Genomic DNA, 13,347 nt, shown 5'->3' with positions numbered 1-13,347 from the left:
CAGCACTCTGGGAACAGCCTATTCGTTCAGAAATGTCTTTCTGTGTCTTACCCTCTCGCTTGAGGGTGTCAATGATGGCCTTCTGGACAGCAGTCAGGTCGGCAGTCTTACCCATGATTGCGGTTTTGAGTAATGAACAGGCTGGGAGTTTTTAAAAGCCTCAGGAATCTTTTGCAGGTGTTTAGAGTTCATTAGTTGATTCAGATGATTAGGTTAATAGCTCGTTTAGAGAACCTTTTCATGATATGCTTATTTTTTGAGATAGGAATTTGGGGTTTTCATGAGCTGTATGCCAAAATCATCCGTATTAAAACAATAAAAGACCTGAAATATTTCAGTTGGTGTGCAATGAATCTAAAATATATGAAAGTTTAATTTTTATCATTACATTATGGAAAATAATGAACTTTATCACAATATGCTAATTTTTTTAGAAGGACCTGTAGTCTCAAGAACACAAATACATTTATATAAGCAGTAAGATAACTTATCTGTTTGTGTTTATGAACTATCACTTTTTCTAATGTTTTATTGGATCATATTTACTGTGATCTGAATACTCTTGTAGTTTTAGGGTTAAATCTCACAGAAGGAGACATCATGAAGGTAAGTCTGAACATATAAATGGAGGAAAGTCTATATACAGTATATAAGATCAGGAGATGTGATGAATGATCTGCTTTATAGCCTAGGCAAGGGAGCGTCATTCCAGGGAATCTGTGGGATATTCCCGTCCCCTATGAGCTGAGTGCCAATCTCAGTAAGATTTCTGATGCATCACTTACGCTTCCATCAACTTTTAAACACTTAATGTAACTTTTATATTGTTTTCCACTCAGTTTAGTTTGTGTTTCTAGGTCTGAACAGTAGAGGAGTCATTCTGAGAGCCTTTGAGCAGTTCAGACTGAAATCATGTATTGACTTTAAGCCCAGAGCCGCAGAAGAGTTTTACATCTCCGTGGAGAGTCGTGAAGGGTACAGTATGATTATAGTTACTCATCAACAATATTAGTGATATATTATTATAGACTGATCTGATGTAGCCTGTGCTGTACTGAACGTGTAGAGTCAAATATCTGACTTAATTACTGACCAGTCAAAAGTTATTATATTAGTTTTTATAATAGTTGTAATGAGATGTAGAGGATATCATTTGACAGGTATTTTTATATGAATGTGCTGGTATCTCTGACTGGATTGGCAGGTGTTGGTCATCTATCGGACGCACGTCTTCTGGTGGTCAGACTCTTTCCATTGGAAAGGACTGTGGAATAAAAGCCATTGTTGAGCACGAGTTTCTCCATGCACTGGGATTCTCCCACCAGCACACAAGATATGACAGAGATGATTATGTGACCATAAACTATGGAAACATCACCAAAGGTTGCCACATCACTTTATTATTAATTTGCTTTACGTAGCGAGTGTCATTATTACTAAAGAGCGCTTAGAGAAAATAAGCCATTCCTTATGAAGCATCACATTAATAACTGCTATAGTCTTTATTTTCAGGGTATGAGAGTTCTCTCAGTAAATCCAGTGGGAACGTGTCCGTCACCCAAGGCACCTCATATGATTATTACTCTGTGATGCATTTTGATAAAAACACCTTCAGCAACGGTAACGGATCCACGATCATTACCAAGAGTCCTGAGTTCCAGGATGTGATCGGACAACTAATGGAAATGAGTGAATCTGATGTGAATGAGCTCAACAAACTCTATAAAGGCAGTGAGTATTTGACTGCTTTCTTTTTAGGCTTTAATATTTTTGGTCTTTTTCATTTGTAGCTCTATATAAGACTGAAATTAAGTTGCAGTTGCCGCTGGGGGTTGTTGAATTACGGTGATCAGGAGGGGACATGTTCGGTTTGTGGGAACATGATATGTCATGACCTCGAGATCATATGTTGAGGGAATGATATATATTTCTCATGGACACAAGTTCAATGCCTAAACAACCACAGCAACCTGGAATTATCAGAAACAGATAGGCCTATAATACTTATTTTAATTAAGAAGTGTGTGTAAATAAGATTGTTAACATATTGCCATTATATTGTGTCTGTGAGCAATGGGGTCACGTAATGGAGAAAAACTGAGTGAGGACACAAATGGAGAATGATTTTTTTTTTATTCTAAATAATAAAATAAAACAAATATAAAAAACATCCGCGAGGGGAAAACTACATCAAACCAGCACAGGACAATGAAAGAAGGGTGAGGTGACAAGGATCCGGAGACATGACATCACATAAAGGCTGCATTTACACTGCAGATCTTGATGCACAATTGCGATTTGATGACTATATCTGCTTACGTAATCTTTTAAAAGCCTCCCGTATCTGATTTTGGCATTTACACCGTAAACTGGCGAAACAGCCAAAGATGTTCTTAACCGGAAAAGTAAGTTAAATGGCATGATATGCAATGGATATGCAATGGACAATGTATGCGTTATGTATACAATGTCTTGCTGTCTGCACTTTTCCACACATCTTTAATGGTCAGCAAAACATTTCTCTCATAAGGCGGAGAAACAGAGGAGAGCCCTTGACAGGGTTGGCAGGTTTTCGCAATAAAACCAGTCCAAATGCAACTCAAAACTGTGTTACTGTAGCCCAATTCTGCAGGAGAACCGCAGAACACTGACCTTTGATCGCAGTTGTTGTCCAACTGAGTTGACGTCATTCGCCTCCGTCCCTTTTTCAATGACGTACGACTCACATTTATTGGGGAATATTCGATTGGACCTCTAACATGGCAGACGCAAATGCATGTATCCGATTCAAAACATAATTATTACCACATATGAGTAAGGCCTGAATCTGATCTGAGGATATTGGAATCCATGCGTTTTATTACTGCTTACTCGTTCACATGTCATATCCGATCTGCGCCACATGAGAGGAAAAAAATCTGAAATGGGTCACTTGAACCATGCAGTGTAAATGGGGCCTAAAACAAGACAAAACCACCACATGTGCTGCACAGGACAAGACAGACATTGGTACCTATAGACAGCATTCAAATTAAGTTAATCAATAAATGTGAAAAGAATATGCCTTTTTTTTTTATCTATCACATCCAATAGTCTTTTTCAAAGTCCATTTACTGGTTGTTTATTATTTGGGTTTAATAGGCATAATCATAATGATCACAATAAATAAAGACTAGATCAGTGACTAGATTAAAAAGGCCTCGACATAAGGCTGACTTTACCTCGACAAAATGATCTCGTGGCCAGAATTTATTAATCGTTTGGGTGCACATGCGTTAATATATTTTGGCCACGGCAAAACTAAGTGGACTGAACATGTCCCCTCCTGTACACCGTACCGAATACCTCACCCAGACCAATACTTGATGTCAGGGAGAGCCAGGGCTATTGTGATGAACTGAAATGGAAATGAATTGATGTTGTCTCCTTGTGTTTGTGTGCACTGCAGATTCCTCCGTCTCTTTCCTTGACCACTGTAGTTTTGATGATGAATCTCTGTGTCAGACGAGCGTCTGTTCTGCTGCTGATTATGGCTGGAAGAGAGTGAACTCCGTGAAGGGCATCAATGTGACCGACCACACGTACTTGGGCAGAAAGCAGAACGGTCAGATCTATTACAGTCAGTCAGTAGAAATGCTCCACTTCCATCCACAGCTGCTACACACCTGTTTTCATGCCCGTTTCAGGCTCGTCTTTGTTCATGCACTTCAGCACTGAGGGCAGAAACCAGGGGGACGCAGCCAGATTGGAGAGCAAGACACTGACCCCTACAAGAGACTGCAAAGTCCAGTGTCTGCAGTTCTACTACTATCACAGCGGGCATCAGTCTGACCAGCTCAACATCTGGATCCGAGAGTACCAGAATGAAGCAGACAGCACAGGAACTCTCAGACTTATGGATCAGATCACAGGTCTGTCTCTTCTTCACTCACTCATATAGGCCTGTATCTCAGTGTTACTGACCGCTTCATTTCTTGCAGAGACCCCTGGGAATTACTGGAAGCTGCATCATGTGCCACTGAACGCCAATCAATCTTTCCAAGTTGTGTTTGAAGGCCGTAAAGGAGCAGGAAACTCCAGTGGAGGCTTTTCACTGGATGATATCAATGTCTCAGAGACCGAGTGTCCCATCACATGGCAGATAAGAGACTTTGCGAAGATACTGAACCATGGGTCGGGCAATTTCAGGATTCCCCTGTATTACTCCAGTGATGGTTATCGCTTTAGGGCTCTGTTATTAGTGGATGGAAATGATCTTAACATGGCTGTTTATTTGGCATCTGGTGTAAATGATGACAAGCTGCAGTGGCCTTGTCCATGGAGACAAATAACCGTCCAGATCCTTGACCAGAATCCACACATTCAGAAGCGCATGTCCTTTGAGCAAAGCATCACCACTGACCCTAATCTGACTCGTTCTGGTAAGATCTTTAATGCAATCTGATATTATTATCATCTTTATTTGTGTTTATATGCAACATTTCACTTAGATGAGAATCAAAATTATTATCTAAAGTTATTAGCTTTTAGGGTTATTTTAAAAGCCTTGTTTTGTTTTTAACAGGTGCTGGCTATTTCTGGGACAATCCTCGAAAGGCTGGAGTTCGAGCCTTCGTTGATGGCGAGTCTGTATTTTTAGGTGGAACAGCCTATATAAAGCTCCTCGCAACAGCTGATGTCACTAGAAGAGAGTTTATCAAGGGCGGTGACCTCATCATTCTCATCACCACACAAGGTAGGATTTGAGATCAGAGAACAGGTTTATCTGCTGTATTAAGAGCAAACTGGGCCTTATTAGAATGATATGGAGCCGAATCAGCCTCAGAAATAATACATTTACAAAAAACTAGGGCTGTCCCCGACTAAGGATTTACACATTCAAATCCGAATTGTCGAATCTCTCTATGGTCGGCGATTGGTCGAATCATCTATGTGTGTGTGAATCAGGTGTGAATGGGATGGGAGGGCCACGATACTATAATCAGCAGTTCAGAAGGGTAAAACTATTTTTATTTTCCTTTACACATGGCACACAGCAACAACTTTTAATAAAGCGACGAAAACTGCCTGCCAACTGAGAGACGAACAGACAATGGCTTTCTTATTTAGGTTTAAATAAAAGGTAATGTGGTGGATAAACATTCACATATACAGTTCCTTCTCAAAAGATTAGCATATTGTGATAAAGTTCATTATTTTCCATAATGTAATGATAAAAATTAAACACCTGCAAAAGATTCCTGAGGCTTTTAAAAACTCCCTGCCTGGTTCATTACTCAAAACCGCAATCATGGGTAAGACTGCCGACCTGACTGCTGTCCAGAAGGCCATCATTGACACCCTCAAGTGAGAGGGTAAGACACAGAAAGACATTTCTGAACGAATAGGCTGTTCCCAGAGTGCTGTATCAAGGCACCTCAGTGGGAAGTCTGTGGGAAGAAAAAGTGTGGCAAAAAACGCTGCACAACGAGAAGAGTTGACCGGACCCTGAGGAAGATTGTGGAGAAGGACCGATTCCAGACCTTGGGGGACCTGCGGAAGCAGTGGACTGAGTCTGGAGTAGAAACATCCAGAGCCACCGTGCACAGGCGTGTGCAGGAAATGGGCTACAGGTGCCGCATTCCCCAGGTCAAGACACTTTTGGGCTACAGAGAAGCAGCACTGGACTGTTGCTCAGTGGTCCAAAGTACTTTTTTCGGATGAAAGCAAATTTTGCATGTCATTGGGAAATCAAGGTGCCAGAGTCTGGAGGAAGACTGGGGAGAAGGAAATGCCAAAATGCCTGAAGTCCAGTGTCAAGTACCCACAGTCAGTGATGGTCTGGGGTGCCATGTCAGCTGCTGGTGTTGGTCCACTGTGTTTTATCAAGGGCAGGGTCAGTGCAGCTAGCTATCAGGAGATTTTGGAGCACTTCATGCTTCCATCTGCTGAAAAGCTTTATGGAGATGAAGATTTGGTTTTTCAGCACGACCTGGCACCTGCTCACAGTGCCAAAACCACTGGTAAATGGTTTACTGACCATGGTATTACTGTGCTCAATTGGCCTGCCAACTCTCCTGACCTGAACCCCATAGAGAATCTGTGGGATATTGTGAAGAGAAAGTTGAGAGACGCGAGACCCAACCCTCTGGATGAGCTTAAGGCCGCTATCGAAGCATCCTGGACCTCCAGAACACCTCAGCAGTGCCACAGGCTGATCGCCTCCATGCCACGCCGCACTGAAGCAGTCATTTCTGCTAAAGGATTCCCCACCAAGTGTTGAGTGCAGAACTGAACATAATTAGTTGAAGGTTGACTTTTTTAGTATTAAAAACACTTTTCTTTTATTGGTCGGATGAAATATTCAATTATTTTTAGATTTTGGGTTTTCATGATCTGTATGCCAAAATCATCAGTATTAAAACAATAAAAGACCTGAAATATTTCAGTTGGTGTGCAATGAATCTAAAATATATGAAAGTTTAATTTGTATCATTACATTATGGAAAATAATGAACTTATATCACAATATGCAAATGTTTTGAGAAGGACCTGTATTATCTTCATATACTCTATAGTGTATATGTATTATAAATATTGAGGATATATATAATTATATATAACAATATATATATAATTATAATTATATAAACACTCGCAAAAGAGCTGTTCAGTAATTCAGAATTAATGTAAATTAGAGGGAGTTGGTCTGATTTATCTGAAGGATTTGTGAGTCTGGACAACCAGTAGAGTCTTTGATCATCAACACAATGAAGACACAGTGTAATAAAATGAATGAAATTTATTAACAATAGATATGCAAGAGTAAATACTTCAACGATTAATAATGCTAGTAATGGATATCTACTTCTAAAGGATAGTAAACTAATAACCAAATATTAATGAATGAAACAATAAAACCAATAAATGATGTGAACACAGAATGGATAAATGCAATGCTGTTGAACAGAATGTTGCAATGGAAGAGAATTGTATGGGAATGCTTCTTATGGGAACCACCTAATGGTTCTGGCACATAGTGATAAATAAATGCTTATTTATCATTAAACAAATAATAAACCTATTAATTGTAACAACCTGACCTCAAGTAACTGTTATCTAAACGGGTTAGAAAACATATGCTGCATGTATAAACTAATGCCAAGGTCTCTAGAAAGAGGTTTGGTAAGTTTATATAATTACGTTCCACACAGTCGGGTGATCAATCCTGGCAGTAGATACGTCTTCCACTGGTTATGCGGGTAGCGTGCAGTGGGAAGGGCGGAGAGTTGCGAGTAGCCGTTGCCACCCTGGGCTGCAGGATGCAGAACTTTGGTTGCGCCAAGAGGGTCCTTAAACGTGGACCAGGCAGCTGGGTCAGTCGAATCTTCACAGGGTCCTTTGCAGGCTGACTGCGTCACTGAGGAGCCGTGTGGGACCGGCAATGTCTGCCGATGCAGAGGTCCTTGGTGGACTGGATGGGCTGCTGGAGGAGTCTTAAAGGTCAGATAAGATCTCTCAAGGAGAGAGCCCTTTTCCAGCTAGAGTTTGCAGAAAGCAATATAAAGGTTTTGCTTGCAAAAGCTTAACCTCCTCTGTCTTATAGTCTCTTTCCACGGCAGGTCAGAAGCTCAGGACGTGGTGTGTCTGTTAGTGTCTCCTTCCCCGTCGGGTTAGAAACGCAGAACGAGGGTGTGTCTACCCGGGGGACATATTTATCCCTTTCCGATGAGGAGGAGATTGAAATCCGGCGCCTTTCCAGTCCTGGAGTGTGATTGGCCACTGGGTTCTGAAGTAGGAACGGTGTTGCCCACCCTAGTGTGGAACTCATTTGCATAGCATAAAGTTGCATGTTAAAACAGTGTCTTAAATGTTTTACCCATGCATTATTTCTTTACCAAACCTCTTTTAAAATATAAAAGGCATCGTATGGAACAGATAGAGACCAAACTTGATAATAAACAGCTAAGTCATCGTCCACGCATTCGTTTATCTGTTAATGGACCTGTCCCGTGGACTGTTGTTTTTACAGTCAATAACCATTAACATAAACTGTACTTTGTGTTAAGATGAGGTGGATGAGTTGCAGTTCATATACATTTAAGACCTCCAAACATGTTTATGAATGGATTCAGATAGGCCTCTGTGGCCTCTCTTTTGGGGAATAGTCAAGAAAAATTGGAATTTTATGGCAGCACTTGCCTAAACCTTAGGAATGAGTTTGGAGGTTAAAATCCACTTGTAGACCAATGAGAAGTCCTCTCCTTGGTGGCGGTGGGTGCAGGGTCCCCCTTCCTGCCATGTAAGATGTGTCTGGCAGTTGTCTTGGCATCTTATCTGATGTTGCTGAACATTTGTTTATGTTCATTCACCAAGGGTCCAATCACAGTGTGGCACATCTTCTTCCACACCGGTAGTTAGGGAGGGGCCTTGCCATAAACTGGTCTCTGGAATGCCACCCTAACTGATGTTCACTACATATATATATATATATCACTATATATATATATATATCTCATAACATGTTGAAGCTGCGATCGAAATACAGAACATCACACAAATAAAAGAACATATTGATAAATAAACCGGAAAAAAAACTGCCTAGAGAGGAAAAGAACATGTTTAAGTACGTTTACATGCAATTTCTTAAGCCGATTGTGCCTAAAGGGGGTCGCACACCGGACGCAAAGCTCAGCGCCGCATCTCAGGTTCTCACACCGGACACGCACATTATATACACGCAAGCTCAATTTTGAATCGACTTCTGACAGAAGAGCTTCACGATGGGTGTATCTTGTAGCACAGGGTGAAATCAGTATGTACATTCATGATTTGAGGGAAAAATAATGTAAATTTTATATAAAACCTTGAGATGGAGCTCGGTGGCGCGGCAGGATTTTAAACAACTTCCTGAGTCGCCGTGGACAAGCACCGAATGCAGTCAATTTGAATGTGTTCAAATTTTAAAGGCGCCCTTAAAGGGGTCGCACACCGGACGCAAAGCTCAGCGCCACGCCACGTCTTTAAAATATTGAGCACCATGATCGGGTTCTTCATGTACACACATTTTAATGGGAACTCTTTTTCTAGCATTTTACCTTATGGGGGCATTATCCCTCACTCTACCCAAACTTCTGATCAGGCATTGAAAACAGCCACCACCACCACCTGAGGAAGATTTCCAACATAATCATAAATGTGTGATGGAAATTAAAATTGATACATACATATTTGTCTACAGATTTTACATTTATTTGGGTAAGATGCATTTGTGTGAGCATTTAGGAAAATATTTATGCTTTTACTTGTGCATTTATAAATAGTGTTTTCTAAATATATTATTTTAGAGGCTGATCGGGCTCCATAAATGATGATTAGTCAGGAATGATATTCCCCTTGTGTCTGATCTTTATGAATGTTGTATCGATCCAGATATCTCAGGGCTGCTCCAGAATGACTCTCTACCCTGCCCTAAAGCAATGGTGAAGAACTTCAACATTTCTACTGACGCAAGCGCCCAGCAGAGACCATGTGCTGTGAGGTGAATGTCCTTTTAGAAATAGGTCTCTCTTAGAAATGATAGAAAAATTTAGGATTTAACAGAATATGCGATACTGTTTGGATATGGTCACATCTTTAAGTCTGGGATGGAGTCACAGAATCCAGTCACAAATGTCTAAAAATCTTTAAAGAGGTAAGTTGTAGTCCCTTATTGAACATTTCACTGTTTAATTTGAGAAAACGTCTCGGGTTTTCAATATAACCCATGTTCCCTGAGAGGGAAAGAGACGGAGTGCGGAGTGGCCCACCCGACCGCTTCGCAGACTTCCTGCAAAGAGGCTCCCGAAAGGAGGGCTACCGAAGAGTGAAGGCAAAGGCAAGTTGCGCACCTGATAAGCTGTGGCTATTGCCTGGATGATCCAGTTACTGATAGTCTGTTTCATAGGCAGCCCTTTCTTGGGTGGACCAAAGCATACCAACAACTGGTCTGACTTCCTCCACTGGGCAGACTTCTCCAAATAGATCCTCGATGCCCGAACCGGGCAGAGAAGGTGAAGCCTCCCCTCACTGCCGTCACCTGAGGCGGGGGATGGAATGCCTGGAGAACCACGACCGTACTGTGTTAGATGGTACTTTGGGTACGTAACCCGGGGTAGGAAACAAGATGGTCTTAACTCCGCCTGGGGCAAACTCCAAGCAATTTGGCGTGACTGCCAATGCCTGGAGGTCCCCAACTCTTCGGTAGCCCTCTTCGGTAGCCCTCCTTTCGGGAGCCTCTTTGCAGGAAGTCTGCGAAGCGGTCGGGTGGGCCACTCCGCACTCCGTCTCTTTCCCTCTCAGGGAACATGGGTTATATTGAAAACCCGAGACGTTTTCTCAAATTAAACAGTGAAATGTTCAATAAGGGACTACAACTTACCTCTTTAAAGATTTTTAGACATTTGTGACTGAAAAAGTGATAGCAAGGAGAAAGGCCATCTTAAGCGTGAGGTTCTTGGCCTCGGCCAGCTCCAGCGGCTCAAAGGGGGCCTCAGCCAAACCCTCGAGCACTACTGCCAGATCCCATGTTGGAACCCTGGAATGAGCCATAGGCCTCAACCTCCGCGCCCCTCGGAGGAACCGTACAACCAAATGGTGCCTTCCCAGTGGTCCCTCACCTATAGATGTATGCAAAGCCCCAATGGCCGCCACATACACCTTAAGTGTGGACGGGGTACACATACACCTTAAGCGACCCCGGCGGAGAAACGATCTTGGAAAAACTCCAGCACTGAAGCTACTGCACAGTTAACTGGGTTCACCTCACGTTCTCTACACCAAGTGGAAAACAATTCCACTTCAGGTTGTACAGCCTCCTCTTGGAAGGAGCTCTGGAGCTGAGCAGGGTCTCAACGACACCTGCTGACAGACCCTCCTCTATGAGCTGTGCCCATTCAGGGACCAGACCCATAGGTTCATAACTCCGGCTGGGGGCTTAATATCGTGCCCCCTGCCTGAATCAGCAGGTCCCTCCTCAGAGGGATCTGCCATGGAAGGCCGTCGAGCAGGTCTATGATGTCGGAGAACCATACTCTGGATGTTCATCGGGGTGCTACTAAGAGCAGGCTGACACCCTCCCGGCGGACTCGCTCCAGAACTCCCGGGAGCAGAGCATTCGGGGGAATGCATACAGAAGCAGCCTCGGCCACGTCTGTGTCATGGCATCCAGGCCCAACGGAGCCGGATGCCTGAGGGAGAACCACAGTGGACAGTGGGACGACTCTCGAGATCCACTTCCACTGGGCCGATCCACTTGCATATGGCCTCCATCACCTCGGGATGGAGACGCCACTCCCCGGGCCTCAGCCCCTGCGTTGACAGGATGTCTGCTCCCTGATTTTGTTCCCCGGGGATGTACATCACCTCGAGGGATGCCAGTTCCCCCTTGAACCACAGGAGGACCTGATGCGCCAGTCTGTACAGAGGGCGCGACCTCAGAGCCCCCTGATGATACGATACCACGGCAATGTTGTCGGATCGTATCAGGACATGGTGGCCGCGGAGGTCCGGGAGAAAGCTCCTCAGAGCCTTCTAGACCACCAGCATTTCCAGGCAGTTGATGTGCCAAGATGAATGCCGGGTCCCCAACAGACCTCTCACAAAGCGGCCTTCCATGACCGCGCCCCAGCCAGTAAAGGATGCATCTGTTGAAACGGTTTTCCGGCAACATGATGCTCCCAATACTAGCCCTAGGGACAGAAACCAAGGTTTCTTCCATATGACGAGGGAACGAAAGCATCTGTGCGTTACCCTGATCATACGGAAGGGATTCCCCTTCGGGGAAAACCCCTTGGTCTTCAGCCACCACTGTAGGGGTCTCATGTGGAGCAGGCCGAGCGGAATCACGCTGGACGCTGCTGCCATGATACCCAGCAGTCTCTGGAACTGCTTAACAGTGAGGCTGCGGCCTAGCTCTACTCCGGAGACCTCCGCCAGTAAGGACTCGATACGTGCAGGGAACATTGTGCCCGCATCATTGTCAAGACCCATACGACTCCCAGGAACGTAGTCCCTTGGAAGGGCGTCAACACCCTTTGTGTTGAGTTCCCCCCCCCTCAAGCACCTCAAATGGGCCAGAACGACATCTCGCTGCCGAACCGCCATATCGTACGACCTGGCCAGAATGAGCCAGTCCTCGATATAATTGAGTACACGATGCCCTGGAGTCTTAATGGAGCCAGAGCTGCATCCATGCACTTCGTGAAGGTGCAGGGTGAAAGAACTAGGTCGAATGGAGAACCCGATATTGGTACGCTTCGCCCCCGAAAGCGAACCTCAGGACCTCCTGTGGGCAGGAAAGTCGGGGATATGGAATATGCGCCTTAAGATCCATCGTGACGAACCAGTCCTTTAACTGGATCTGCTCACGATGGGATAGTGAGCATCTTGAACCTGAATCTCCTCAGAGAACGGTTCAAGTACCTCAGATCTAATAATAGACGCACCCCTCCATCCTCTTTGGGAACCACGAAGTAGCGACCATAAAAGCTGGACTCCCTGTCTGGCGAAGGAATACACTATGTAACCTCCTTTACCATCAGGGAGCACACTTCCTGTTCCATAACCTGCCATTGGGCTGGGCACACCACTATTCAGGCCACACCGATGAACCCCGGTGGTGGAACGCTGAACTGCAGTCTGTACCCTTTGCCCACGGTACACAGGGCCCCAGCAGATATATTCGGGAGCATAACCATGCGCTGAGATATTCTACTAGGTCAACCAGCCTCTCAAGGCTGGTCTCTGGAACCCACCGAGCCTCCTGCCCGACCCCCTGAAGCAGTCACCAGGCAGGGCTTAGTCGGGGAGGATTTTCGGTGTGCGAACGCATTTGCTGCCCAGCTGCAGTCTTTCTAAGTCAATGTGGCCCGAGCCTCGTAGACGGCGGATGGCAGCATTGACTTCCAGAAAACTCCACAGAAGAGGCGACCACGGGAGAGGGGGCTGGCCAGCCGGCCACTGGGCTGGGCACACCACAATTCAGACCACACCAATGACCGGTATTGGAACACTGAACTGCAGTCTGTACCCTTTGCCCACGGTACACAGGGCCCAATTAGATATATTCGGGAACATAACTATGCGCCGAGATATTCTACTAGGGGAACCAGCCTCTCAAGGCTGGTCTCTGGTACCCACCGAGCCTCCTGCCCGACCCCCTGAAGCAGTCACCAGGCAGGGCTTAGTCGGGGAGGATTTTCGGTGTGCGAACGCATTTGCTGCCCAGCTGCAGTCTTTCTAAGTCAATGTGGCCCGAGCCTCGTAGACGGCGGATGGCAGCATTGACTTCCAGAAAACTCCACAGAAGAGGCGACCACGGGAGAGGGG

General features: G+C 44.7%; 1 protein-coding gene across 1 annotated transcript; it reads left to right on the top strand.

The window, feature by feature from the left end:
• Positions 1–572: 572 nt before the first annotated feature.
• LOC137049950 (meprin A subunit beta-like) lies at positions 573–10,126 on the top strand. The gene is made up of 12 exons (XM_067428699.1): positions 573–606; positions 688–760; positions 858–975; positions 1,205–1,383; positions 1,513–1,731; positions 3,449–3,604; positions 3,687–3,911; positions 3,981–4,421; positions 4,565–4,735; positions 9,412–9,520; positions 9,760–9,856; positions 9,926–10,126. The coding sequence occupies exons 1-12, from the start codon at positions 601–603 to the stop codon at positions 10,124–10,126; spliced, it is 1,995 nt and encodes a 664-aa protein (XP_067284800.1). The 5' UTR covers positions 573–600.
• The last annotated feature ends 3,221 nt before the right edge of the window (positions 10,127–13,347 follow it).

The sequence above is a fragment of the Pseudorasbora parva genome, chromosome 20 (assembly GCF_024679245.1).
Source record: "Pseudorasbora parva isolate DD20220531a chromosome 20, ASM2467924v1, whole genome shotgun sequence".
Taxonomy (NCBI): domain Eukaryota; kingdom Metazoa; phylum Chordata; class Actinopteri; order Cypriniformes; family Gobionidae; genus Pseudorasbora; species Pseudorasbora parva.
Note: the sequence above shows the minus strand (reverse complement) of the source record. Positions and strands in the feature narration are given on the sequence as shown.